The sequence below is a fragment of the Anoplophora glabripennis genome, unplaced genomic scaffold (assembly GCF_000390285.2).
Source record: "Anoplophora glabripennis isolate ALB-LARVAE unplaced genomic scaffold, Agla_2.0 scaffold47, whole genome shotgun sequence".
Lineage (NCBI taxonomy): Eukaryota > Metazoa > Arthropoda > Insecta > Coleoptera > Cerambycidae > Anoplophora > Anoplophora glabripennis.
Window position 1 is genome coordinate 1,789,763 of NW_019416342.1, and position 27,674 is coordinate 1,817,436.

General features: G+C 30.9%; 1 protein-coding gene across 3 annotated transcripts; it reads left to right on the top strand.

The window, feature by feature from the left end:
* LOC108915835 (proton-coupled amino acid transporter-like protein pathetic) lies at positions 1–27,674 on the top strand. Of its 3 annotated transcripts, none has more exons than XM_018721976.1 (8): positions 1–318; positions 8,995–9,061; positions 10,338–10,448; positions 16,347–16,497; positions 17,811–17,932; positions 25,797–25,881; positions 26,465–26,925; positions 27,088–27,674. In XM_018721976.1, exons 2-8 carry the CDS (start codon positions 9,003–9,005, stop codon positions 27,491–27,493), a joined length of 1,395 nt encoding a protein of 464 aa, XP_018577492.1. In that variant the 5' UTR covers positions 1–318; positions 8,995–9,002; the 3' UTR covers positions 27,494–27,674. The 3 variants fall into 3 exon arrangements, with proteins under 3 accessions (XP_018577492.1, XP_018577493.1, XP_018577491.1); XM_018721977.1 differs by lacking the exon at positions 1–318 and adding an exon at positions 677–777; XM_018721975.1 differs by lacking the exon at positions 1–318 and adding an exon at positions 2,027–2,115.

Here is a 27,674-nt window from a genome sequence, read left to right on the forward strand (position 1 = left end):
ATCTATATACTGTCACTGTTACAGGTACCACTACTTAGTGCGATGGTAACTCGCCAATCTGTCGGTACCTTTACATGTCGACCATGAATGTAAACTATCGTGTTAGTGGGTAAATCGCGATAAATAAACGAATGGAATAATTACCGATATTACCTATTTCCATTTCGTAATAATCGGATAAGCAGAAATTTCTCTTTCGCTGTGCCGGCTTGTTGCAGATTTGAAATTATCGCGAGAAAAAATTTTCGGCGAATTTTTGTGGTGGCTGTATGAAAGTGAAATAATTTTTTTGGATTAACTTCATCTTGGGAAAAATCTGTAAGTACACATTTTATGGACTCAGAACTTTGCGTATGTTTATTTACGACTTGCGTTATTATTTCTACATATTTTATTATCTGCTGCATGAATATCAACTTTTGAGTACGGCATTTAATTTTACTGGCAAACGCATTTTCGTGATTTCATGTCGGTAATTATTTTTATTCCTTCGGAACATCCTAGTCATGAATCAAATATTTATGTATTATGGCGAAGATAAATATTAATTTATCTTTAATGTTAAGATACCTTTAATGGTGCTTTTAATAATTTTACACACTTCACGATAAAGTTAATAACCAATTTCATTGTTTTTTCCAGTAGGTACAATACGCCAGTTCGATTGCTGAACTCAAGTTTTTACGTGAAAGTAGTTTTCATTGCGGAACCTATTATTTATTGTGATTTTACTTATATCGATTATATTATGCAGTAGCAACCGAAACAAATGTAAAGGTAAGTCAATTAAGGCATTGCTAGTTTTCGACTAAAACTCATTTTATTAATTAAAATCTGATTATAGAAGTAAGAGTGTTTCAAAATTATAGAATTATAGGTGTTGTATAATTATAATCAAAACAGAACACTCTATAAAACAATTTTGTTAATGGTTCCATTTGAATATATTTTGTGTATATCGATGCAAATATATCAATATGAAGAGGTGTTTTGTGAAATTTGCGAGGTTGTTAATTAGCGAAAATGAGAATATATTACTAGAATATTTCTTTAGAGTACATAAACAATTATCGTTGTATAATATAATAAGTGTACATTAAGTCAAAGAATCTAGTAAAACAAAGGATGTATTTTCAAAATGTATTGTTTACATAAGACGTAAGAGCGACTGTCAATATAATAATGGTAATAAAAAAATACGCCAAGCATTGTTTCATTTTTATTTCTGGTATTATCGCTGCCAAATTTGTTTACGAGTATTAATCTAATACATTTTAAATTTAAACTAAAAAAAATATTATTTTGTTTAGTTTTTTCTCTTTTCCAAATGAATAAATAGTACTAAAAAATTCCACAAACAATTACAGACAATACCACATAATTTTGACCGGTGTGAAAACAGCAGCCCAAGATAGCAGCCGAAACGCACGAAGATAACCGAAGCGTCAGTANTTGCAGGTCAATAAGTTCATAAATCTTAAATTGGTGTAGTCTTTACCTCATTACTAACCTACCGTGTAGAGAAATATATAGGTCATAGCAACACTCGTAAGATATATTAATTTCATAGGAATTACCGCCGAGCGCAGCGTTGCCTATGGCCAACGTACGCTACTGACGCTTCGGTTATCTTCGTGCGTTTCGGCTGCTATCTTGGGCTGCTGTTTTCACACCGGTATAATTTTGTTTAATGTTCATTTGAAATTAATGCTTCAATTTTGATTAGCATATTAATAAAACAAATATTGTCTGATATCTCGTATGTAATAATATACCTAGCATAAAGGTAGACAAACAAAATGCATATTAATATCACATCTGGTAAATTATAATACTTATATCAGATATAATATTAATTTTGATAACGAAAGTGTAAGAGGTTTAGAACCATCTAAATTCGATATGTTCTCATTAGGCAAAATGTGTTCTAGAGATTTATTTATTTAATTTTATTTTCAGAACCCTTAAAAGCCTGATAAGCGATAAAATAAAACTGCCATAAACGTTCGTACTTTTTACAATTTTACATGAACTCCTTAGAAACAATGTAAAATATCATGCATTCATCAGAAGCGTTTAAGAAAAAGGAAAAAACTATTTACCAAGTTGCGCAAGGTATTACTATGTTCCTGTATGAATGGATTTATACTATGCCTATGAGTTTATTCCCCCATTTACATGTCACTTATGCGTCATTGTTCTTCGACTACATAACCAAATTAAAATTAAAAAACATTCATATGAATTTCATAATTCTAAATTACTGCATACAATTAATAGTAAACTGTTTGAAATACATTTGATATTTTCTAAAGTATAAATGGTTTTTGAAAAACAGTTTATGCTCTCAGAAATATAACTGAAGTTTTCTGAAATAAAGGTTACGGAGCATTCTAAATTTTAATCTACCTTTCTAAAATGGAATTAATTAACCTAAAATACAAAAAACGTTTTCTGAAATCACATACTTTTCTAACAATTAACAATTAAATCATCATTAGATGTATGCAACAGTTATAGGAAATTGTAACATTTTGAATTTGTTGCTGTCGATTAATTTCAGGTGTATCATTTTTACATAATACTCATCCACCTAGAACTAGAACTACGAGTAGTAAGTAGGCCAAGGAAATCATAATTATAATAGGTATTCCATCGGTACCATGCTCACGCTTAAGTTCAATTAATACATAAGGATATGTACATATATACATGACATAAAGACAAAATTTACGTAAAATCATTCGGTAATTTTAAGGCAATTACTGTGTATTTCTATTTACTGTTCATAAATTCGAGCATTCCCAATTGTCACTAGTAGAATCGAAAAATATGAGTTATTTAAATTGGCATTTCATGTAAAAGTAAAAAATTCTTAAAAAGTAATATACAGTGCATGTTTAATGAAACCAACGTAACGATTATTAATTTTCAGTACGCATATTTTATAAAAAATTTAAAAAAATGGGCAATTTCACTTTTATTAATCTAACTTTAGGAAGAAGAACATTATCAAAAAAGTAGGCGATGGTTTGCTATATGTCTACGGTGTTAAAGTTTTCTTAAAAAATATATTTTCTCGCAGCTTTCCCTTTTTACACACTCCTTTTAAAAATTAACTGTATCCATCTGTAATATTCATGCGTCTGATTAAGTTGGAAAAAAAATCATTGTTTACTTCGTACAAGGATATTTTGTGGTTAACTAGTTCTCCATGGCCAACTTTTAACCGTCAAACATTTACATTAATCTGACGTAATTTTTGATGATTAAAATCATGTAGCTGGTTACAACTCATTGTATTATTTAGTAGATCTAGGTAGGTACTTGCATTTATCCCAATTTCAACATTTTGTTAACATTGCTCTCACGAAGGAGATATATACAGGTAACTGCATGGAAATTTAAATTCTTCGCGCTGGTAAAATTAATTTTCATTAATACCACAAAATAATTACAGATGTTTAAAATTACGTGAAAACTTAAATTTTGTCACGCGATCAAAGATGCAGTGTGATGTCATTTAGTGCGACCGAGAACACAACGTAGGTACTTCTCGGCCTGCCGCCTACAATTCCCATGTCGACAAAATGCAAACGCGAAAAGCCTCGAAGCAAACTGAATTTGGCTGTCTCTAGACTGTTGTTCTTGCTGTCAGGCTGTACTATCCCTGTCATACATCTTCTCATTTCTCGATCGCACTAAATGACGTTACGAATTAGCGTGGTAGCAAATACCCGTTTAAAACATTTATTTTTCGCGTCAAATTTTAATTTATTTTATTTTTTTATCAGTTATTTGTTATATAGTCACCTCATCTTAACCAATTTATGTTTATAACAAATCGTTGTGTGAATAAATCATATAATATTAATTTATACAAGTTAATAATTTATCTAACAAATGTTTATATGTATCCACTTATTTGCTGATAATTTTTATTGGTTTTTTAGTAGATACATATATTTTATTTTAAATATCTGCTTATACATATACGTAAATACTTACCAACTAATCATGATAAGAAATAAACTTCGTAAAAACATCACTGAAGGAACCATCAAATTTTCGATATTATTTATAGCTATGTTGAAAAAAGTAATTTATAAGCTTTTTTGAGCCAATACTATTCAAAAATATTCAGGTAATTTAGATATATCCATCTCCAATAGTTTCAGATTTCAGAAAATTTTCAAATCATCAAATACCACCAAATTTAGACTGTGTTATACTCGTTGCACTTGGTAATCATTTATTAAAGAGTATTTATCGAAGCATTCTATGAAGTAAACGGTAAATGTTGCAGAATTGTGTTTACAACCGTTATTTCATATTCAACTCAGTGTAAATTAAATATATGGAATATGAATTGCTTCAACATTTTATAATGTATTTTAACAGAAAGTTACCAGAAACAGCTTGAAGCGATTTTGTTAATAATACTGTAGGATGATTTCAAATGTGTCTATAATGTATATACATATACAGGGTATTAACAAAATACGGAAGCACGCTGAATCAGAAGTAGTAAAAACTCTTCTATTAATTTCTGGTTGTTACTTTTCTGATCTGGACTACGTCAGGAAGTATGATAAATAACCACTGTTTTTGATCAATAAATCAACAAGAGAAACCGCTGGAAATAGTCGACCGCGAGAGGGCGCAATATACATACCAAAACATAAAGTTGAATTTTGCTCAGAAATGTTTCCTATTCAGGTATATTAAATAGTGCAAATATGGATAACCGGATTCATTGCGCATAAACTTTTTATAGGTTAGTTTGAAGAGCATAAAAATAGATACATTTTGACGCCAAAAAGGGTTTGATATTTTTTTTGTTGTCAAGTTATTCTCAAATTAGTGAACAAAAAATAAATAATGATAATGAGTTGTGGAATACGACGCTAACGAAAAGACATTTACTTACCAAAACAAAATACGCTTATTCTCAACAGTCATTGAACTGTATATGCTACAAAAACAGATATCTGCTAAAGAAAGTAAGTAACTAAATATCAGAACATTATTATTTGGAAACGCTTTCTTTACAAAATGTAAAAACCATTGAAATCTAACCACACTGAAACGTGAGTAGCAAGTTAATCTACGGATATTCATTAACATGCGATCTGAGGTAAATCTTTTCAAAACTTAACTTCTAAGGAGTATTAATTCGTAAAACAGAAAAATAATAAAAGATTAATGAAGAATGTAACAAATGGAATTCATTTCTGCCTTTAAACAGCTCATAAAGTGAGATTCCGTATGCTGCAGAGCTTAAATTTGCTCTGCAATTTTGATAGTTTACAAAAAACAAGTACTTATTTAAGGCTTTTTATGGCCTTTATAGTGGGTACTTTCAAGGTCAATAACTCAGCAGCTGTCCGGTCTTTGACCATTAGAATAAATGCGAAATATGATAAAATATAAGTACGTACCTACAGTATCGGAAATCGACAAAATAAATGTAACTGATATCAGTAGGGATGTTTATGAAAAGTGACTGTGTACGTGGATTTTGTGTAAATATATACCGAACAAAGTCTTAATCTGCAAAATTAGTTCCTGATTCGATATGGAAAATTATATCGGAATTTTTTTTATGACGACGATTTATGATTTATACATTTGTTTCAACTCGTAGAAATAATTTAACAATATTTGATGTTATCAAGTGACGGAAAATATTATATAAATAATCAAGTTTATATCCTATATTATTGTAATAAATGTAAACGATGCATGAATTTGAATAATTATCAGATAATTGAGATATAACAGCTACCTTTTGAAACTTTTGTTAAATCTGCCATAACTTCGGATTGTGCCGCAGCAGGAATGACATCAGGAATAATTATTATTGCAGGAAAGGAACAACAAAATCATGAAGAGTTGGTGGCCAAAACTAATTTTGGAGATGAAATGTGACGGATTGATTTAAAAAATCAACATCCATAAACTTTTCGACACTCAAATAGTAAATCGAAGAGAATGGAAGTTGTCACGCAATGCACTGGAAAATGGATCTTGGTATTGGCTCCAAAATAGACAATGAAACAGGAGTTGTAGGAATAAGGCCCATGTAGCACATAATTTAGATAGAGGAATACTCGTCAGTTTGCAATAAAGACCTTAGACTTAAATAGAACGAGTTCAAAACTATTTTGAGGCTATTTATAATTGCTAAATGATTTGACAAATAGCAGTTCGCTAAGCTACGTTGGATATCAATGCATTGAAGGCAATGGAAAACTTGCAAAAGAAAGATCTGAAACATGGAAACAGTTTTCCAAGGCATTATTTGTCATTCCGATGAGATGGATAAGGATTCAATACCAAAGCAGACTCAAGTAAAGGAAATATTAAATGTTTCGTCATATAAATTCTGAGTATGGAAGAAGATCAAGCTGATAAAATACTGTTCAGATATATTTTACTTAAACCTGACAGCAGTCCTTGGTCTTAATGTTCTCCAACAGCTGTTGTACATCTTGGATGAATGCGCGAATACCAAAGATTCAACCTCCCCGTTAAACATTTCTTGAATACAAGAATATTAAACGAAATATCATCTAGTAGTCTATTGGACTTTGTACAGATAAAATAAACAGAACGAATACACATGTAATGGGAAGAACTCTCTGGAGAACCGACGCAGGATAAGAGAAAAAGAACGAACAACTCGATGGCAGGAGTTATGCTAAGGATAGATCGACAGATTCGACCTGAAGGCACATTGACATTGTTGTTAATGGGCCCCAGTTAATATTGATATATTAATGTTAGTATAAACATTAAGAACGTGCACAAAGTAGTGCTTTGGTTGGCGAAATAAGAGCATTCATATATACTCTGGGAAAATTCTGCTTTTAAATTCATGTCCTCGGATTTCTCAGAATAAAAATTTATGAACATATCAGTCAAGTGTTCAATCATAGATATTTTGATTGACATGAAATCTTAATTTACAAGGGCCAATACTCGTTGAAACAAAGATATAAAGTTGATAATAGTCAAGATCACATAATGGCACCGCTTATCAAACAATATCATTTTAATATAATATTAACAAATGATGTTCTAAAGGTTATACAATCCTGTCGTCGTTATTCTAGATTTACGTTTTAAATAGACAAATTAACTTAGAGAAAGATGGACTCATAACCTGGACGTGTGTATCTTATAAACATTTACAGGATCACAGAGAGAGCTTTACTCAATCTAGTCTGCGTTTTTGTACAGATTGGTCAATATCTTTATAAAAATCAGAATTTTAATTTTGAAGCCAATTCGATCCCTTTTATACGTACAGTGTGTCATAGTGAAAAAGTGACTACTTTACGAGGTCTGTTCAGAAAATAACTAAACTTTTTGAATTATACGCCAACGGGGATAATTACTGATATACGGTTTGCAGCATTGCGTTGCGCATCCTCTGTAACTACACGTTGGTGGATTGTTGATATCTCATTTAGTTTTCGTGATATTATTATTTAAGTGCAAAGTGTTTAAATGTTAGTGAGATTTTTGAAATCTGGGATTTTCTGGAACAAAGATGCAACATAAAATTGTGCGTGGAACTGGGGAAAACTTTTGTCAACTTTTGAAACAAGCTAACGGAGATGATGATCTGGGTCATTACGCAATTTTACGAATTATTTTTACGATCCGTCAGTCAACTGAAGATGATCCTCGACCAGGAAGGTCTTAGACTTCAACGGATGACACCCATGTTCAGAAAGTCAAAGATATGATGCGTGTAAATCGCCGATTGTCTGTCAGAGAAATTGTAGAAGAGATTAGTATTTCAATTGCACCGAGTTGCAGTAAAATTTGTTCTTCGTTTCATTCAAAGGATCATAACGGGAGACGAAAACTGAGTTTACGGCTACGACATTGAGACAAACGTTCAATCATCGCAATGGATTAGCAAAGAGACTAGAGATGTAGCGAGACAACTGATGGTTCTTGCACCAGGACAACGCGCTCGCACACTCAGTTTTGTCAACTCGTCAGTTTTGTACCAAAAACAGATTACTGTCCTCCCTAACCCTCCTTACTCACCAGACCTGGCTCCTTGCGATTCTTAGTTCCGAAATTAAAATCAGTGCTGAAAGGACGTCGTTTTCAGACTATTGATGACATCAAAGCAAGTTCGTATCTATACACTGCAGCACTGTCTCTGTACCAACGTTAAGTATTAAAATGTTTTAGCAGTTCATCACCAAGTGCTGCTGTGTTTGTTATGAATTATGACCTTAGATTTAACGGAATATTTTAATCCTTTGTATATTCCCCACAATGGCCTAAAAAAACATTAAATTTCTGTTTTAAATTGAGAAAAACTGCCACTGAAACTGCTTATTGATAATGAAAACAAAGTTGTCATGAGTTGCAAAAGTGTTTTCAAATTATCCACAAGTTTGTGATAGTGGGGGACATAGATGACTAATCACCACTGTGACTACTGTTCTTTATTGTGAATAATATTCATTATTCGCCATGAGTACGTCTCTAAAGGTTGAGACGTTAAGTTCTACTTGGTTATATTAAATCATTTTCAGTAGAAAAGACAAATCTGCTTATAATTAAACTGCCAATTTTAGTTTCTATTGATTTCCAAGATACTTACAAGATTAAAGTTACTTTTAAAAAGAGTACCTTAGAGTTCAATTGAATACTTTCAACAGAATACGACCAATTTTCTGAAAATTATTCCAGAGGAAGTGTTTAAAGATAGTCTGAAAGTCCTTAATTATTAATTAATTGTTACAAAGTATTTTTTGAGGTTTCAGAGAAATTTCAACAGAAATAGCTTGTATTTTATGCAATTCATATATATGATAAACAAAATTAAAAGTTACTATTCCGCATAGCAAATTCTGAAAAATAAAACAGTTATATTATTCTATAATTCAACACAATTTTAATCTTACCAGCTTTACATGTAGCTATTTACCTAAGTTACTAATAAATGTTTCTACTTTTCAGATATCAACATGGACGAAACAAAAGAAAAATATCCCTCAACGTTTACGATAGAAAACTTTAGCTCTACGTAAGTATTTTGCAACATATATTGGGATCTCAAAAATTATAAGAGATAGAACGATGGTTAAATGGGAAAATTTTTAGACCATTCGCTTACTAATTTAATGGAGCTCACTGACCGGCTATGCTATTCAAGTTCTGGAGAGAACTTTAAAAAATTTACTTATTTTTTTACGAATTCTTGAAATATGAATAAAAGTCTATTACAGCAACTCTCGTACCGAATTTAATTGTGGATTTAGATTTTACTTTCAACTTTGTGATTTTGAGAATCCATTATCATTTTTTTAAAACTTTCTTTTTCTAAAATGGCAACAGAATGGTCTAAAACTTTGCCCAAATAAGCGTTTTTCCTATCCCTTAAGTAAGTAATTTCCAAAGTACCAATATTTAATGTATCCTATTCTCGATTCATTTATTTCATTCGATATTTTGCGACTGTAAATTTGCACTTCTATAACATCGTTACTTATTAAATTGAAAGTTAATCGGTTGGAACATTATTATCCTCAAATTTAATGGATAATAAAAAAAGCAAAATATTGCCTTGAAATAAACACGCCTCTTAAAATGTACTAGAATTTAAAATGAAAACAAGCAGTACAATAATATTTTCTGCAAGCTATAAAGCCAATATCAATTATAAAAATAGTAATAAAATGTAATTTTACTGCTTATTCACTAATAAAATTGTTAACTTTTGTTTTTACTCTGTATAAAAGTAAAAATAACAAAAAATAAAATTGCTGCATACCGAACATAAATATTTATCAAATCATATTATGTTGCCATTACACTGATAGAAATGTATACAGGGTGTAAGAAGTTTGACTGTCATTATTTCAACATCACCAATACAATACTGTTTGTATTGACCGTTGCTAGGAAAACTGTACGATTTTTTTACCAAGCTGTGCGATTTTTTTACCGTACGTAATAGGAATCTTACATTGATCGCAGACAGTGTGTTTTTAACTATTTACAGTAGTGCTCGTAGGTAAAGTATAGTACGTAATACGTGGTGTAATGCAATTACGCACTCATAGAATTACGCACTTGTCGCTACGCGGCGTCGTGCGTAACATTTCCATTCGCGCGTAAAATGCTTTTTACAACACTTATTACGTAATATACTATTAGACATCCAACTCAAAGCTGACCACTCTGTAGGTAACTGTAACGTACAATTCCTAAATATATTTAATCATACGCATATTATTGATCTGATTTATTACCCACTTGAATTACGAATGAAAATGATAAATCGTTCTTCTTGTTTCCAGGGCAACATTAGCAAACAATGATCAAATCAAGATACCAGTTTCAAGTACCGATAAGATTGGCGAAAAGGAGTATAATCCCTATGAACACAGGATGTTAGAACATCCAAACACGTAAGTAGTGATTGTTTTGAAAAAGGTCGTCCGTGACGATTTTAAGAATGTTTTTTTGAAAAATAATGGATAATAGTAATAGTCCAGGAAAGTTAGCCATAAAAAGACGGAATAAGCGAACTTTTTTACACTGAATTTTTTTTATATATGTCACACATGCAACCACCAGCATACATACAGCGTTTTGAGTAATGGATATGATATTTCGCGTTTTTTCACCAAAGACTGCCAATACCACAATGAAGGTGCATTTTTCGAAAAATAAAATCAAATAAAAATTATTCAAAATTAAACAGACTTTTCTGAAAAATATTAAAAAGCGCATACATTAATTCGTAATATACAGTACACCCTCGAAAACTTATAAAATGATCCTAATGATGCTAATAAATATTCAAACCTGGGAAAACTATAAGTACATATAAGATTTTCTAAGAATTTTCCGCAATTTTCTTTTCTCCAATTCACTTGTTATTTAAAAATGAATTGACCATTATTTTGGTTGCAAAATATTAATTTTCACATAATCTGTACTTCATTTAAAAAATATACCGGAAAACTATTGGGAAAATCGAACATTTTTCATAGGGATAATTTTGTGGGAAAGTTTATTTTGAGCAACTTTACATGAAACTCTTTTTAGAAAAAATGCATTTTCATTGGTAGTTTTTTGTCAAAAAACGCGAAAAATCATATACAGGGTGTTACAGTTCGGGTGAACAACAAATAGAACTCAATAAATAATTCAAAATTGTCTCGTAAAACAAGGGTCTAAGTATCACCGTTTTCATAGTACAGGGCCGTACTGATCGGTTTTTAAAATCATATTATTTATGAAATCTTTGGTATACTTATAACAAATTGATTCAAATTTGGTGTGGTGTTAACATTTACACATGTGTATAATTTACTGTAAAATTTTTGTAGGTCCGTGGCGTAATAATGGGTGGTAAAGTGGGATTTTCTTACCCCAACTTCTACGCCAATGACTTAATAATATCTGTAATGCTTTAACTTTAACACTGACATCAGTACCATTTTTTAGAAAATTATGTAAATTACTTTTCTACAATCCATAATCAAGTGCAACGGATAATCATAAAATAAAACGACGTATGAACACAGCATAAAGATATGTTCCATTTCATTTGCTTCCTGGTAGCATGCGTATGTTGCCGTACCCAATAAAATTAACATAATTCATTAAAAAAATATATGTATATTTATCAACTGGAATCATTAATAATTCATAAGCTGGATGTGATCCGACTCAAGGCAATGACGTCTGAAAACAATAAAATTTGTAAAAATTATCTAATGATATGACAGTAGGTATTGTAATAAAGTTGTAAATGGACTTTATAAAGCTCGTTTTGAAGTTCCACTAAAAATTTCACAGCCATCCTCGCAAGAAATTATGCGATATCCGTTGACTGCCCGAAAAACAGTAAATACCTTAAAAACCAGAAGAGATAGGTATAGGGAACCATTATACTATTCGAAAGAGAATAGAATTGTTCATCAGGTTGCGTAAAAATATACAGGGTGTTACATTTAAAAAAAATTAATTAAGATGGTTTAAAGTTGACTAATTAGTCATTAAATTTCTACTACCCTGTATGAAATTAAGTCATTTTGAAATTATGACAGGGAAGCTTAGAGTTTTAGTTATGTCCTCTATAAATTTTATCGCTCTCGTCAACTCAACTTGGGAAGCGTTAGGTGGACGCCATTATTTTAGTTGAGAGCTGCCCGAAAACACTCTTGCACAATTTTCAAAATTAAAATCGAAGTAGTCTTTGAAATATGCCTAATGTCTCGTCACCGTGGATCACCCTGTATATAATGCCAATATTAATGATAAAATAATTCCTCTGCTGAAAAGTAGTAAACAAATCTGCAAAATATACAATGAAGATTAAATTAACTTTAATATTTTCCATACATTATTTTACTTGTTTCGAGAATCACTTTTCTTCAGATCCTTCACTATTCTTGCATGAATCGATTAAGTTTTTATATCTTGACTTTCTACATCCATTAGAAACCTGTTGCATACTGATATTCTAAGTAACAAATGAATTGTAAGATTTTCTAGTACATGCTTTTCGATGGTAAATATTATTTATCTGTGAATTAAAGTTATTACTTTAACTAAATTACTACTTTTTTCATAAACATATTAAATTTGTACACAGTGTTGCAATTTTCCACCGACAATGTTCTAGAATCGATTTTTTTCGACTACACGCCGTTTTTTACACAACATTTTTGTCTTTTAAAAACAATCGTTTCAATTATGCAGAAACACGCTAAGTAAAAGGAATAGCAAAATTACTGCACTAAAAATTCACCGTCGATTTAGCTTGCAGCGATTGATGACTGTGATGACATACACGATATGTAAAGGTCACGTTTACAGAGGTGGAAAAACCGTCAATGGTTTTGCACAAGAGGACCATTTTAGATTCATTGACCTGAATACATGATAAGCAGGAATACACGTAGTTCTGCAGAATAACAACCTTCTGATTACGTCACGTAGATGTTACTTTTTTTTTAATTACTGACAGTGGTTTGCGTCATACTTAATCACATATGCATAATTTGGAACATGAAGGAAAGTATTTCTAAAATATGGTACCAATCTAAAGCATTATTTATTAAAAAGCAACAAATTAAATTGTCTACAATACACCACCATAAACACCAACGGATAAGAATTAATTACGCAACATCCGCACGCAACATTATACTAACGCGACTTAAACGTGAAAAGCATTCTGAGGCAGCGAATCGCGCATTTCTCGGTTGACCCGCTTGGCACGCCATTAAATTGCGGCTCTTTCTGACAGCCTTACTTGTATAAGGGTCCGAAAATATTTACAGGTTGATAAAGGTGTTTTATTTCAATATATTTATATCTTATTATTAGCTAACGCATTTTTATTTTATCATACAAGTATTAGGCTAATTTAAAATAGTTTTTCGTAAAAAAATTCTTCCAAAAGAAACCAAACAGTGTTCTACCTAAAGAAACAATCCTAATAAAATGTGGATATAGTAAAATCTTTCTATTTAGTTGATATGGCTGGTGTAAATCAATGTAGATGATAGAAAAGATGCTTCCTGCAATACTAAACAAGATTTTTGTTATAAAGGAACACTGTTTGATTTCTTTTGATAGGACTTTTTTAGGAAAATACATATTTTGAGTTTAATACTTTTACAATAGTAATAAAGGTGCACCAAAAACGTCGTTGTCATTGCTTCTAGTAGGTACTGAGTAACAGTGACAAGTAAAATATAATAAACTTTATAGATTATATCTCACCCACATCTTGGAGTTATTAAAAAATGTGGTTTATTACCCTACAACATGATTTCGGGCACATGTTCACAGGAAACTTTACTCGAAACAAAATGTCTTATCCCCTGTTTCAGTTTCTACTATATTTTAGAAACACTGTGTATATCATCATATTACATTGATATATAGATGTAGAAATGTACAAATGAGACATTAATTACAGAATCTAAATAATGGCAGTCAAAATTCATTACCTACTGGAGATAAAATAAGTAAATATTTTAAGAGATTAAATCCGAAATTGTGGCACAATCTGAATGACACCTTTGATGATCATGTAGAAGGTGTAGATTTAATTATAAAATGGAATTATTTTAATAGTTTTATGGTGCCACTGTTTGTATTATCAAAGAGCATCCTCAAGGATGTTTTAATAATTTTGATAAGGGATAACTTGATAAGGGAATTGTATTGTCTGTAAAATTCTTACATAAAATCCATATATACGAGGCATATCCACAAAGTGTACTCAATTTTTTAAAAAATCGAAATGACAATATACCTACATATTTATGAAAAATTTACGTATTTGGAAAGATACATCAAACACTATTTTTCGATGTAGTCGCTTTTAACCTCAATGCACTTGGTTAGCCGACGAATAAGCTTTGACATTCGACAAAAAAAATTTCCCGCCGCCTCTCGGCCCATTGTTTCACGGCAGTTTGGACTTCATCGTCCGGTAGATAAGCTTTTTCCATCTATAAACACTTTCAGAGAAGAAAAGAGATGAAAATCAGAAGGTGCCAGGTCAGGACTTGATTTGATTTTTTTTGCTGATGAAATGGATGTCGCTACTGCATTGATAGTCTTTTCATCTCAGGGATGTAGTGGGCCACTCACGTTTCGTCGCCAGTCACAGTACAGTCAAGGAATTATCTACCTGACGATATTCTCAATAGCGGCACTCATTTCAACACGCCACTACAACAACAGTTCTCAACTGACTTAGACAAATGAGCGCGTGTTATGATTCCAATACCTTGGCCTTGAATGCAGTGTTGTCAATTTTGTCGAAAACAAAAACTACAGACCATCAGAGTCTCAGTACTCTTACTTTGTGGATATGTCTCGTATATACATATTTTCACAAATAAGGCTAAGTATACAAAAACCAAAAAGTTATGTGTTAATCGGTGTGTTGATTCCGAGAAGTATGAAATTATAAAAATAGTTTCCACAGGAAAACTAAATTTGAAAAACCATAAGTTTATTTATAGTTTATTCTTATATCATTTATTTCTCATTTCCTATTAAAATTATTTTTATTATGCTTATTAAAAGTCCATCTACAAAACAAAGATTTGGGGTTTTTCTGCTTTCACTTATACCGCACATCAATAAATGACATTTGCGGAAAACAACTAAACAGTCGATGACACTGAAAACACATCATCGGCCTGGCAATAATAATCAAGTAAACGATAGAAACTATTTTGTCCTGTTGAGGACAGGTTGTTTACCTCAGTTAAACAACTTCTTCACTGTTGCGATATTTGCGGAACCGTCTTTTACTGCATAGTACATAGCTGTTTATTTTGGGATGTTCATAAGACTCTAACTATTAGAACCCAATGGCCTAGAATCGATATCTAGGGTAACTATTTTATGAGCCTGGTTCAATTTCATTTGTAGAAAAAATAAATCTGATAAAGTTATTCTTATTAGAGTTATTAACATACTAACTATACCATTCACTCAACAGCATCATGGATGAGTGACAGCTTGATAAGCTTCCGAGCCGAGTAATTAAATCGCAGCTCAATTTTATTTTTCAAATGTAGATTTTCTAACCTCAATAGCAGTATAAAACCTGTTGTCTATTTAGATCAACAGAATGCTTGTATTTTTACATTTTTAAACTATATAAGACATAAAATCACTTCATATTTAGAAAAGAATTATAATTGTGTTAAAAAGAGTAATAAAATATTTCATTAAACATTGGCATTTTTTATAAACTATAAATATAAAAAAAGGTGTTAGAATGTATCCGAAAATGCTTCATTTTCGAGATTCATGTGTAAATTAAAAAAAAAATACTTAAATATATCTTAAGAATCTCGACGTATATAGATGAAACTTGCGTTAATTAATTACGAGCAAAAATTAGCCGAGTTGGTACTTGGTACAGCTAAAAAAATATTTTCCATTTAATTCGAAAAGCGAACAATTTTTTTAATTTAAAATAAGCCTGTGACATAGTTGAATAACGTCCCCTTAATTTTATTTTGTGACGTTTTGGAGTTATTTTAGATTTACTCAAGTATGTCATAGTCTCATTTTAAAAATAACTCGTTTTTCAAATAAAATAAAAAATATTGTATTTCTTGAAAACTACAGCTGAATTAAATGCAGTTATCTAATTTTCAAAATTCTAGGGTTTCTACTGACGATATTTCCTAGTAGTTGCGTGTGACAACTAAGGAAATGTTTGTCCATAATTAGCTAAGACATTAATCCAAGTTTAATAACTACAATAAATTTTTTTAATGCCGATATTACAAAAAATTTGAATCTTGTTTCAGGTTTTCTGGTGCTCTTATTCACTTATTAAAAAGTTCATTAGGTACAGGAATTTTAGCAATACCTAGAGCTTTTAAAAATGCTGGGCTGTTGGTAGGACTTATAGGAACAATTCTCATAGGATTCATATGTACCCACACCATCCACATACTAGTAAGTAATATGTTTAGTATGTCTAGCCTAAAATACCGAGAAGAATTATTCAGACACAAACAGAAAAATTAAAAAGGATTTGTTGAGTACTTTATATAAACTTTGTCTTCTCTACAGGGTATTTGGAGACGAATAGGTTATAATTCAAGGACAAGTTATATGGATGGAAATCAATCGATTTTATATCGTTTATTCGACCTTATTAATACATACATAACAGGCACACTGTCCTTTCACAAAAAGAAATTGCAATTACATTACATTAATTAGAATTGATGAATGATGATTACCAGAACTAGCAATTTTTCTGCTACAAAAAAGGGTACAAAAAGCTAACAGACAATCAACAATGTCGACAATTCCAGACAATTCAAGAGTTACTCAATAAGTCTTAAAACAATTTCGATTACTATTAATTTTAAAGACCGTTTTGCCTATAATATATAAAATACCTTATAAAAAGGAAGAAAAATTTACCAAGATAAGATATCTTCACTTAGAGGAGCTTTCTTCGAAGTATGGCCCATTAATTTCCGGACACCTCCTATACCAGTTTCCTCATATAAGGGAAACATTTCGAGATACATTAAATATAATATATACAGGGTGATTCAAAATCACTACTGACTAGTGACAATAATACTTCCATTAAGTCAGCAGTGAATTTCTCGAAAACGGTTCTATCAAAAAAATGTAAAGAGCTAAAATTCAAGATCATTGGATTACTGATTAGATGGTAAATAAAATTTTTCACGGTAAATAGTTGATAAAATTTGAAAATATGCTGTGCGTTTAACTCTTCATCGGCCAATATCTCGGAAACTGTTGGCCTGAGAGATTTCGACCAGGTATATATTTTTTGCTTAAAATTGATAGGGGAATAAACGCACTAATACGAAACGTCAATGGACAGGGTAGCAAAAAAGTTAGGGCCAATTTAATTCAAGCGTACCCTTATAGGTGGCGTCCTCTACAAACAACGTCAAAACCTATGACATATTTAAATTTAGCATCCTAAAAAACCCCTGTTCCCCAAGTTTTATGCCAACATTCAAATATGTTTGGAAATTATTCCTAAAAAATCAAAAAAATAAAATAAAAAACTTTAACATCCTATATATCGAAAACTAAGCATTTGTGGGCTCACGTTTATAGGAAAAAATCTTTGACCTCAAAAATACGCCCCTAAATTCTTTGTGCTGAGTTTTAAATCACCCTGTATAAATTACAACCAATTTTTGAGTATTTATTTTTTCTCATTTTTTGAACGAAACATTCTCCTAGCAGTACAATATATTAAATATTTGTTTCAGGTTGTAGCGTCTCAAGAAATGTGCAAAAAGTCAAAAATACCTAGTTTAGGATTTGCAGAGACTGCAGAGGAAGTGTTTAAAAATGGACCAAAAGGTTTGAGGAATTGGTCTAGGGCAGCAAAGTAAGTAAATGAGAATATTATTTGTTCAAGAAGTTGTCATTCTTTGATATTTATCAACAAAAACATTTCCCTCTAAACTAAGAACACCCTTAATTGTTTCAATAAATTAACTTGCAAAGCAATTTTAATTTTGCACATTCGGTATTCGTATTTTATTTGTTGTTTTCTGCAAATTACCAACATTAGGATTTTCATTTTTGTTATATTGTATTGTTATTATATCTCAGAATCTCAAGAAACCATGTTGTTCTATGAAAACACAATCAAATCAAGCACATATGTACTTTTATTATGCTCGTCTCGTAAATATATTTACATTACATAACCTGATACGCATTGTAAAAGGACATAAACAGGTGTTCATAAAATTATATAGGTACTGTTAAATAATCAGATCATTCCAAGAAAATTGTCAATAATGAATGCAATGGTACTACTACACATGAATAAATAAATATTTTCTTTTTGTAAAATCAGTTTTTACGATAATAGGAGTTGTTAAATTTTTGACCAACAGTCGTATTTGAAATTATAAGTTACTGAACAATAAAAACAAGTTTTTTTATGTATTCCTAAAATATAAAATATACATTTACATTTTTTTTTTAATATTCAAGATAACATCAAATTTCCAGGGAGATAAATTCAAAAACAACAAATATCTGGGATAAGTAAATCACACGATTATACAGATTATACAGTGTGTCTACTTTTATTTATGTACAAATCCGCGAAAACTTTATTCAAGATAATTCAACAATTTTTCTTTTTTTTTTAAATTGCATCGAAAACCGTTTCTTCTGATCGTTCCACGGATGGTCATTTAAGAAGGCGATTCAAGGCCTGCTATGATTTTGTTTATACCCCCCCAATTTCAATATAAACACTTAGCGATTTTTTTATTTAAAATCTTATAAGGCCATGTGAATCAGATCCCCTCAAAACCCCTCAGTGTGGCGTTTGAACCAAAACTATACAGAGTGTTTTCTTCTATACAATTTCAAAGTTTTAAATGAGTTTTATCTTTATAATTCCATGTTCTATTACGTCTAAGTTTTGAAACATACTTAAGAATCGTATTAAATGAAACGATTTTAATTGACTTTTTAGTCAAATAACAACCTACGGAAATTGAAAGCCAAGGTAAAACGAAGTAGTAAACCGTAAAATGAAAGGATTTACCTTCACCTGTTTAGAACACTGTAAGAATAATATTTACAGAGTAAACAGTCTAGTGAATCGACTAAAGAGGAATTCTTGAAGTAGTAACTTATCTTTTTGTTACGTAAAATTCTTATTATCAGATTTCAATTTACAAAAACAAAGGTATCTGTTTATCGATGTCGGTAAATTTCCATATACATATAGAGGTAAAGAGAACATGCAAACACGAGTTGTGAAATTAAAGTACTTTTATATAGATTGTTTAATAACCCGGAGAGTAAATGTTACAGTAGCTCTGTCGTTACTAATGAAATTTTTAAATTGTTTCGTTTCGTTGACAACAGCGCTTAACTTAAAGTTACACAGCTGATGCACACCACGCGGTAGACTTGTCCTATGGAATAACAAAAATGTAAAGAACTATTATTGCGAAACATTTAGTAAACTAGACAATTATAAATATCGATTTTGTAGTATGAAGATAGTATAGTGTTGTGCTTAAATTTTAGCTCGAATTTTAGTAATTATGAATCTCTTAAAACATGAACTTTTAATTAAATTATGAATTTGAAAAATATGTAATTAAAAGTACCCAAAGATTCACGTCGACCAAATAATCATATGTTTTAAAAATACTTTAGGTACGTACCAAAAAGCAAAATTCAATAATTTTTAAATGCACAAGTACAAAACAAACTACAACAATTTTCGCTCACTCGCTGGAAAATACCCGGATGTATCCTTATTTGATGGGCAGCGGCAAAAATTCGTTCTCGCAGGTCCTCGACTGTCGAATTCCAGATACCAACTGAATTGCGTATTGTTAGTACCTCGTGTTAACCGCCGCGCCGTTGTCACATTGCTCGATATGAATTTTATCGAAATTTAAATTTATTACAACGCTAATTATTTTTTAGAATTAAGCATAAAGAAGTTCAAAAAAGTGATAAACATTGTATTTTATGGTATTCTATGCACGCAGTTGTGTCAATATTCCTTAATTAATCCAACTTTTGTACATCAAGTTGGAGATTTTGATAATTTTTTTCTCGGAAATGGTTGGCATATAAGGTTTTTTTGCTTATTTTAATGTCTTCTATCGACTGTTCAAACTTCTAACACCCTGTATACTGTACTGCGTCACAATTATGAAATAAACAATTTCAGACAATTTTTTCAACTATTTTTCTAACAATTAGAGTTAAGAGCTCATTGGCTACCTTATAATGCTCACTTTTTAACTTGTCGGTTTGCAATTAATTTTGTATTTTGTGTAGATTGTGTAACAAGAAAGAGACAATTCCTTTCGAAAACATTTTTAAAATGTCATTAGGCCACGGGGCTAATATGGTAAATATGTAAATCACTAGGCAGTTTTGTTCTACCATTTTGTGTCAACATATCTGCTGCAAAATGTAGTTCTACCAAACATGGTATAATAATTATATGCAGGATTTCGCAGATATGCATAAGTTCCAAAACCTTTGCCAAGCATATAACTCAGCAAAAGCAACAACTCTTGTCTAATATTCTTTTCTGCAACCGTAATTAATATTGAAGAATCACGAAAATGGAAGCTAGTATTTAGTATTTATTTTAGCAATAACTTTAATATATTGAATATTGAATAGCACAATAAAAAATATGCATACGTTTCTTAAATGCATCTTTAAACCACGATCAGCTCGTTACAGTTATATCTGGGTACAAAGTAGCGTACAAAAATAAGAGCTTTTGAAAAAAGTGTTTGCATTTTTGGGACACATGTACATATTTATAATATAACTAAATTTATGACATTGAAACATTTAAATTATTCATAAATTTAAGGTCATATTTGTTATTAACTTTATTTTTGAATGAATTGAAAAAATATATAACAATGATCTCATTATTACATTTTTTTTTTGGATATCGGAGAAATAATTACAGTTTTGGATAGTTTTATTACTGTATAAAATAGAAAATTGTGAAAAAAGTGAATGTATTAGAAACTATTTCATTCGTCGTTAATGCAATAATAATATGTACCAGAATTGACATTAAAAAAGTTGTTTACTACCGACTGTCTGAATGAGCACAAATTATCTGCTATTTGAAAGGACAGGATTATGTAAACTTATTCCATCTACAACTATTTTTTAATGTATAAGACATGTTGTGCGACTGATGTAGACAAAACGCAAATTAGTTGAATATTTATTACACGATTAAATGGTCTATCAGTAAACATTAAAGAAAATAGTAAAAATGCAATTTGAAACCTTAAATACAAGCAATACACAGCATAATTGATATAAAAGAAGAGAAGAATTAAATTAAAACAGTTTTAAAGTATATGTACATAAAATATACGTATTTTAAATTATATGTATGTATGTATATAAAATTAATGTTGTCTCTATTTATAGGCCACTAAAATTGCAGCTACGCTCATAAATGATTGATGATGATGAAGGACCACTGTGCGTTTCCCGAAGTGTTTCCTCTGTGGCTTCTCCAACTAGATTTATATGAACTTTTACATGAATACTGTCTAGAGACACATGATTTCACTCTGATCGAGGTCCAGGCATAGGCGTTTTTTGTTGATTTTTAATGAAAAAAAAACTTAATCTGATCTTACCTATATCTATCTTCGTATCTATACATTGCGCAAAAATAATGCTATTTAAGTTATTGCTGCCTACGTTACATAAGAAATGCGCATACTGATAGTTTCAGTGCAATATGCATTTGGTGTCTTTAGGTATTAGTGGAGACTAGCCTCCATTGCGTTTTGTAAGCGCTCGGATCATAATAGATGACCACGAGTGGCCACTGCAATTAAAAAACAAGTGAAAGTATAGTATATTCCACATTTTGAATGTACAGTTTCCATCATGAAAATAATAAAAGGAATCTAAACTGTTTACGAGGACGAAATCAATTAAATAAACAAATTATGCACGACTAAGATACTTTCAATAATATATGCAAAACTAAGTAGCTATTACAAATTGTACATTCTTACTTATGGAACGAAGTCACGGTCAGAAAATGCGACTATTATTTAAATAATTTTATTATTCTCATACTAGCTATGCTAATTATTGGAAAAATGTTTAACCTGTTAAGTAATAAAACCAGTTATATTCATTGTAAACAGTGATGCAGAATGTGTTTTTATTAGAACTCTGGAAAGCCATGGCCGTTTTCTCCTTTATAAATCTGGTTCTGAAAAGAGGCTAGGTTAAAATATTATGACATTGATATAAGAATTCTAGAATCTAACAAATGACGCAATAGAATGCCACAGTTAATGTTAATATGATCCAAATGTAAATATGTCCAATCATTTTTAAATTTCAAAATGTACGCTAAATGCATTAAAAAATGTCTCATTACCTGTTGAAATGATATTCGCTAATAATAATAATAATTGTCTTAATTAATATTGAGAATATTTATTATTAAATCCAGTAACTGATAAAAATAAGCATTGTTCTTCTGAATAAATGAGAAAATCCGCAGAAGAGAATTTGATACTCTGATGGGAATATAATTTCAAAATTCCACGTTATTTGAAATAAAAATAATACCTATCGTAACATTTGGATGTTATTAATTGTAATTGGTTTATAAGTTTATGAGATACAGTTACAATAAACTTAAAAAAACGACCTATTTTTAACTGTTTCACCTAACCTCCACTAAGTACTTATATGTGTATTCTAATTGCACATAAGCTTACAGTAATTAGGTCAAAGACCATCATCAATTTTATTAATTTTTTTCCTCTTAATTTGACAAGGAAGTCATTATACCCATATGGGTGATTTGAGGTCTCGTTTAAAGTCGTATATCTTCTAGCAATAAATATTAGAAAAAGGAAGTGCCTAGCAAAGGTGATGTTTAAATATGGTGTCTATTAGAATCGCAAATTGCTATAGAATTTCAGTAACGATTTACCAGTTCCATTATTGATAGTCATTTCACAGGTGTTTTAAAACTTGCAGAAAAAAATATTTAACGGTATGTTATCTAAAGGTGCCTCCACACGATGTGAAGCTCGGCGAGCAAATCGTCCAATTTGCCAGGTGGAGGACGAAGTTTGGAGTTCAAGCTAATTGTGGTCGAGATAAAGCAGAGATGAGAGGTTAATTTTTAGAAAATGTTCCCAGAAAACTGTTGTAGAAAAGTCTCAAAATAAAAACTGACAGATACAATACAGATACAAAATAGAACCTGTTTTATAATACCAGTTTTTAAAATTACACTTTGCAATATATTGGTAAATTATGTCAATCAATTTGTCAGACAAGTAACAAACGCGTAGTGAAAAGTCACTTAAATTGACCAATAAATTAGAACTATTTTTATTGTTTCTAATTTTTTGGTCAATTAATGGTCGTATGAGATTTACCAGAGTTGTTGCCTTTGATGAAATTCCATTTGTAATGTTACATACATTACATATTCATAAAATAGTCAATTAATAGAATTAATGATTTCATTGGAATTTATCCAAATAATATTTTATTTTTATTTTTATTTATAAAGGCTAGTGTTACATACACATAAAAGTGTTTACACGCGTCCAAAAAAAAAAAATGAACGTGGTAAATAACAATATACATAATGATAGCAATCAACTAACTGTTATACAAATATACATAAACAACATATAATTAAAATAAATAGGATAAACGACTTACTAAGATTAATGATAACATTCATATTCGAGCTACATTACTGTCAATAAAATCTTCAAAACTATAAAAGGCATTTTTTATCAAGTATTTTTTTATCCTTGATTTAAAATTATTTTCATTAAAATTTTGAATTTGTTGAGGTATTATGTTAAAAAATTTGATGGCCCAATAATTAGTACCGACCCGCGTTTTAGTAAGTCTTAGAAATTTATTACATAAGTATGTGCTCTTTCGGGTATTATAAGAGTGAGTCTCACTTCTGATTTCAAAGTTATTTATGTGTTTTTTAACATAAATAAGACAATGAAGTATATATGCACAGGGTACAGTTAGAATGTTCAATTTAGAAAACTGCTCTCTACAGTCATCTCTAAATCCAAGATCAGTTATGATTCTAACAATTTTTCTCTGAAGAGTAAAAACTTTTTTCATAGAGGGAGCAAGACCCCATACTAAAATAGCATATGTTATAATGGAATGAATATAGCCATGATAAACTATCAGCAGATAATGCTAATGCTAATAGATAATGCTAATGCTAATAGATAGTACTGACGTACTGCTTGCATAAATTAAAGTAAAGGAAGAGAGTAACTCCTCTGTGACAAAGGCAGAATCGTGGAAAAAGTAGAGGTTTCCATTAAATAGGATTCTGTAATTCTATAATTGTCTTACCTTGCCGTATAGATGGTGCTGTCAAAAACAGTCAACAATGTAAGGATAAAACTGTAATATACTGAATTTAATCGCAATGCACATACAATAAATTATGTATTTGCTTTTATAGTTACTATAGAAACAAAATAAGCGTTACATGTTTTGATCAAATATTTAAAAAAATGTGGAAAAGTCGGGGAAACAATCCTCAATAGCCAATACATGGGCTATGTATCAATATCGTGATCAGTTTATTAAATCAAAATGCAAAATTGCCAGGGGTGCATCAGGTTTTAGTTGGATCATACTGTATATTTAGCATCTACATGTGTCTTATATTTGCGTAGATATCAGCATCGTTATAGTTTAAGGTGAAAGTATTACGAACTCATAAAAATGGCAATAAACAATGTCCCAACACCCGTTACATAATATTAAAGATAATTATTATTCAGAGTGAAACACATTCTTCATGTTCAATCATGCAACGTCGTAATTAATTAAAGCAACCGTCTGAGAGAGAAATATATGAAATAATAAATTCGTTTTAAATTGCCGATTCTAATTCAGATGTTCTGTGCCGCATTTTTATTTAAAAAAGCCATAGAATAGAAACTAATTGCAATACTAGTTACAATTCACCTGTAAGGTAGACAGTTTCGATTTATAGGTTAACTAATTTAAATTAAGACTAATTAAATTGAATTTTGAAAGTGTCAGATCATGAAAATCATATGAAATTGTTTGTTATCTACTTACCATCATTTGCCACTACGTCTTGAAAATTAAATCATCAGAAGTAGTTTATAAAAACGTGTCACTATACAATTACTTGGTTTAGGATATCACTTATCAAGAACCATAACACTATTTGTACCGATTTTTTAACAATGTTTCGTTCGTTTCGATACATTTTTTGAAACTATAGCACCAGGTTTAGTACACCAGCAAAACTAAAATGTTTGTTTACGTGGGTGGATTGAAACAAAAACTACAAACTGGGCAACAAAACAAAAAGCGTAGACACTAATAAAAGGTACGGCGGCCGGCTGTCTAGGTTTTTGTTTACAGTTGCCAACTACGATCACATACATTTTATTTCAAATATTAATTCCACAGGGCCGTAATGCACTCATTCTTTTGTTTAATGTCAATTTTCAGTGTCTGGCGAAACTATTATTTATTTATAAAAATGTTACTGAACTCTATTATTTCAGGTTGATCTCAAAATTTTATTTGACATCAAAAGTTTCTAAGTTGAAGGCTTATATTTTCATAAAACTACGTTAAGAAAGACAGAGTGTTGAAAATTTTATTCCCATTATTTGATCGTGCCTTTTATTTTTCAGGAATTTCGTTGAAATAGCGCTAGTGCTCACGTACTTCGTTGGGAATGCAGTCTACGTAGTGTTTATCACCGAGTCTATCACCAAAGTACGTAAAATGTTATTTTACTATTCCCTTAACATGTCACAGTTAACCTTGCAAAAACTATTCTACTAAATATATCGACGTTTTACATGTTGACTAAACTGTTAGAAGAATTAAATATTAGAACGTTCTGAAAATAACAAATATTTCAAATTCTAAAATTATGGGCGGATTACGATTTCATTCACCACCGACAAAACAGCCCATACCTTAGAACAGGGGTCGGCAAGTAATTTTAGGTGGGGTCCGGATACTTTTGAAAATTTTTAACGAGGTTCATATTTCTTATTTTTTTATTTTAATTTGGACTCAAATTTAATTTGCTTACTAACCATTAAGAACTCACACACTCACACAATTGTAAAATACTAGAAAAAATGGATAAGATTGGCACTTAAACGCAACAAACATTTTTTTAATAATTTATTTGAGTAATTTATACTTTCAAAAAATTTTTGGCGGTCCAGTATTTTACCTTCCGCGGTCCGGACCTGGACCGCGGTCCGCCAGTTGCTGACCCTTGCCTTAGTTAAATATGGGTTGTTCGGAATACGTGTTAACCGCTAAGTTTTGATTTATTTTTTAGCTACTTGCCTTTTTCTACAAAGATGCAGAGTCGTGGTATCCTTATTTCATAGTCTGCATAATGGTCCTCCTCATCCTGTGCTGCCAGATAAGGGAACTGAAACATCTAGTACCATTCTCCTTTATCGCAAACACGACCATGATTATAGCATTCGGCATTACACTGTACTACATCTTCTATGGCATTAAAGAAGTCAAACTTAGCGACACAAAACTGGCAAACGATATTTCTGGTATTCCGTCATTTTTCGCTACCGTCATCTTCGCCATGGAAGGCATTGGTACTATCATGCCTGTTGAGAACTCGCTGACGAAATCGCAGTTTGTTGGATGTCCAGGAGTGCTGAATATTGCTATGATTATGGTAGTCAGTTTATACACCTCTATCGGATTCTTTGGTTACCTCAGATATGGAGATGGTACAGAGGCCACCATTACCAAGAACCTTCCCTCTGAAGAAATGTAAGACTGAGAAATATTTTTTGTTACGTTTAATTTTAAATTCTCATTCCTACTGATCTGTAAATCATTTAATATTTTTAGACTTAAATTGAATTAGTTCAACTCTTGAAGTACAATGTTTTCATTGTTATACGGAAAGTACAAAATATAATCTTTTTGCAGACCTGCGCAAGTTGTTCAAGTTAGTATATCCCTAGCAGTTTTCTTTACGTTCATGCTCCAGTTCTACGTCCCAATCGACATCACTTGGAGAAGAATTAAAGACAGAATTCCTGAAAAACGACATAATATCAGCCAAATTCTGCTAAGGACCGGTGCTGTTATTTTCGTAACTGGAATAGCTGCATCCGCTGGTCATCACCTGGATGCTCTGATAGACCTAGTAGGAGCCATATTCCTTTCGACCCTAGGTCTGTTAGTTCCGGCTTTCATTGACATAATCATGAACTGGAGGAACTGGGGGCTTCTCAACTGGATTCTGTACAAAAATATCCTCATAATGGGTATGTCGCTATTCGGCCTATTGTCCGGAAGTTACTATGCCATATTAAATATGACAACATCGTGAAAAGACGTTAAATAAGAAAGTGAAATTTTTCAAATTTATTATTAAGTTATTTCTAAGCAATGTGATTTAGAATCGGTGAAGTTACTGACTCAGTATACAGGGTGAGACAGAATCGATTGGTATCTCATGAACCAAGACATACAGGGTAATGATTAAGAATTGGGTTTTCAATATATTCCAA

Excerpts from the sequence above, each read along its gene's own strand:
- LOC108915835 (XM_018721975.1), top strand. The coding sequence starts at position 2,058 with ATGCATTCATCAGAAGCGTTTAAGAAAAAGGAAAAAACTATTTACCAA. Across the intron at positions 25,882-26,464 it reads TCACCGAGTCTATCACCAAA|CTACTTGCCTTTTTCTACAA; the intron begins GTACGTAAAATG and ends TTTATTTTTTAG. Across the intron at positions 26,926-27,087 it reads AACCTTCCCTCTGAAGAAAT|ACCTGCGCAAGTTGTTCAAG; the intron begins GTAAGACTGAGA and ends ATCTTTTTGCAG.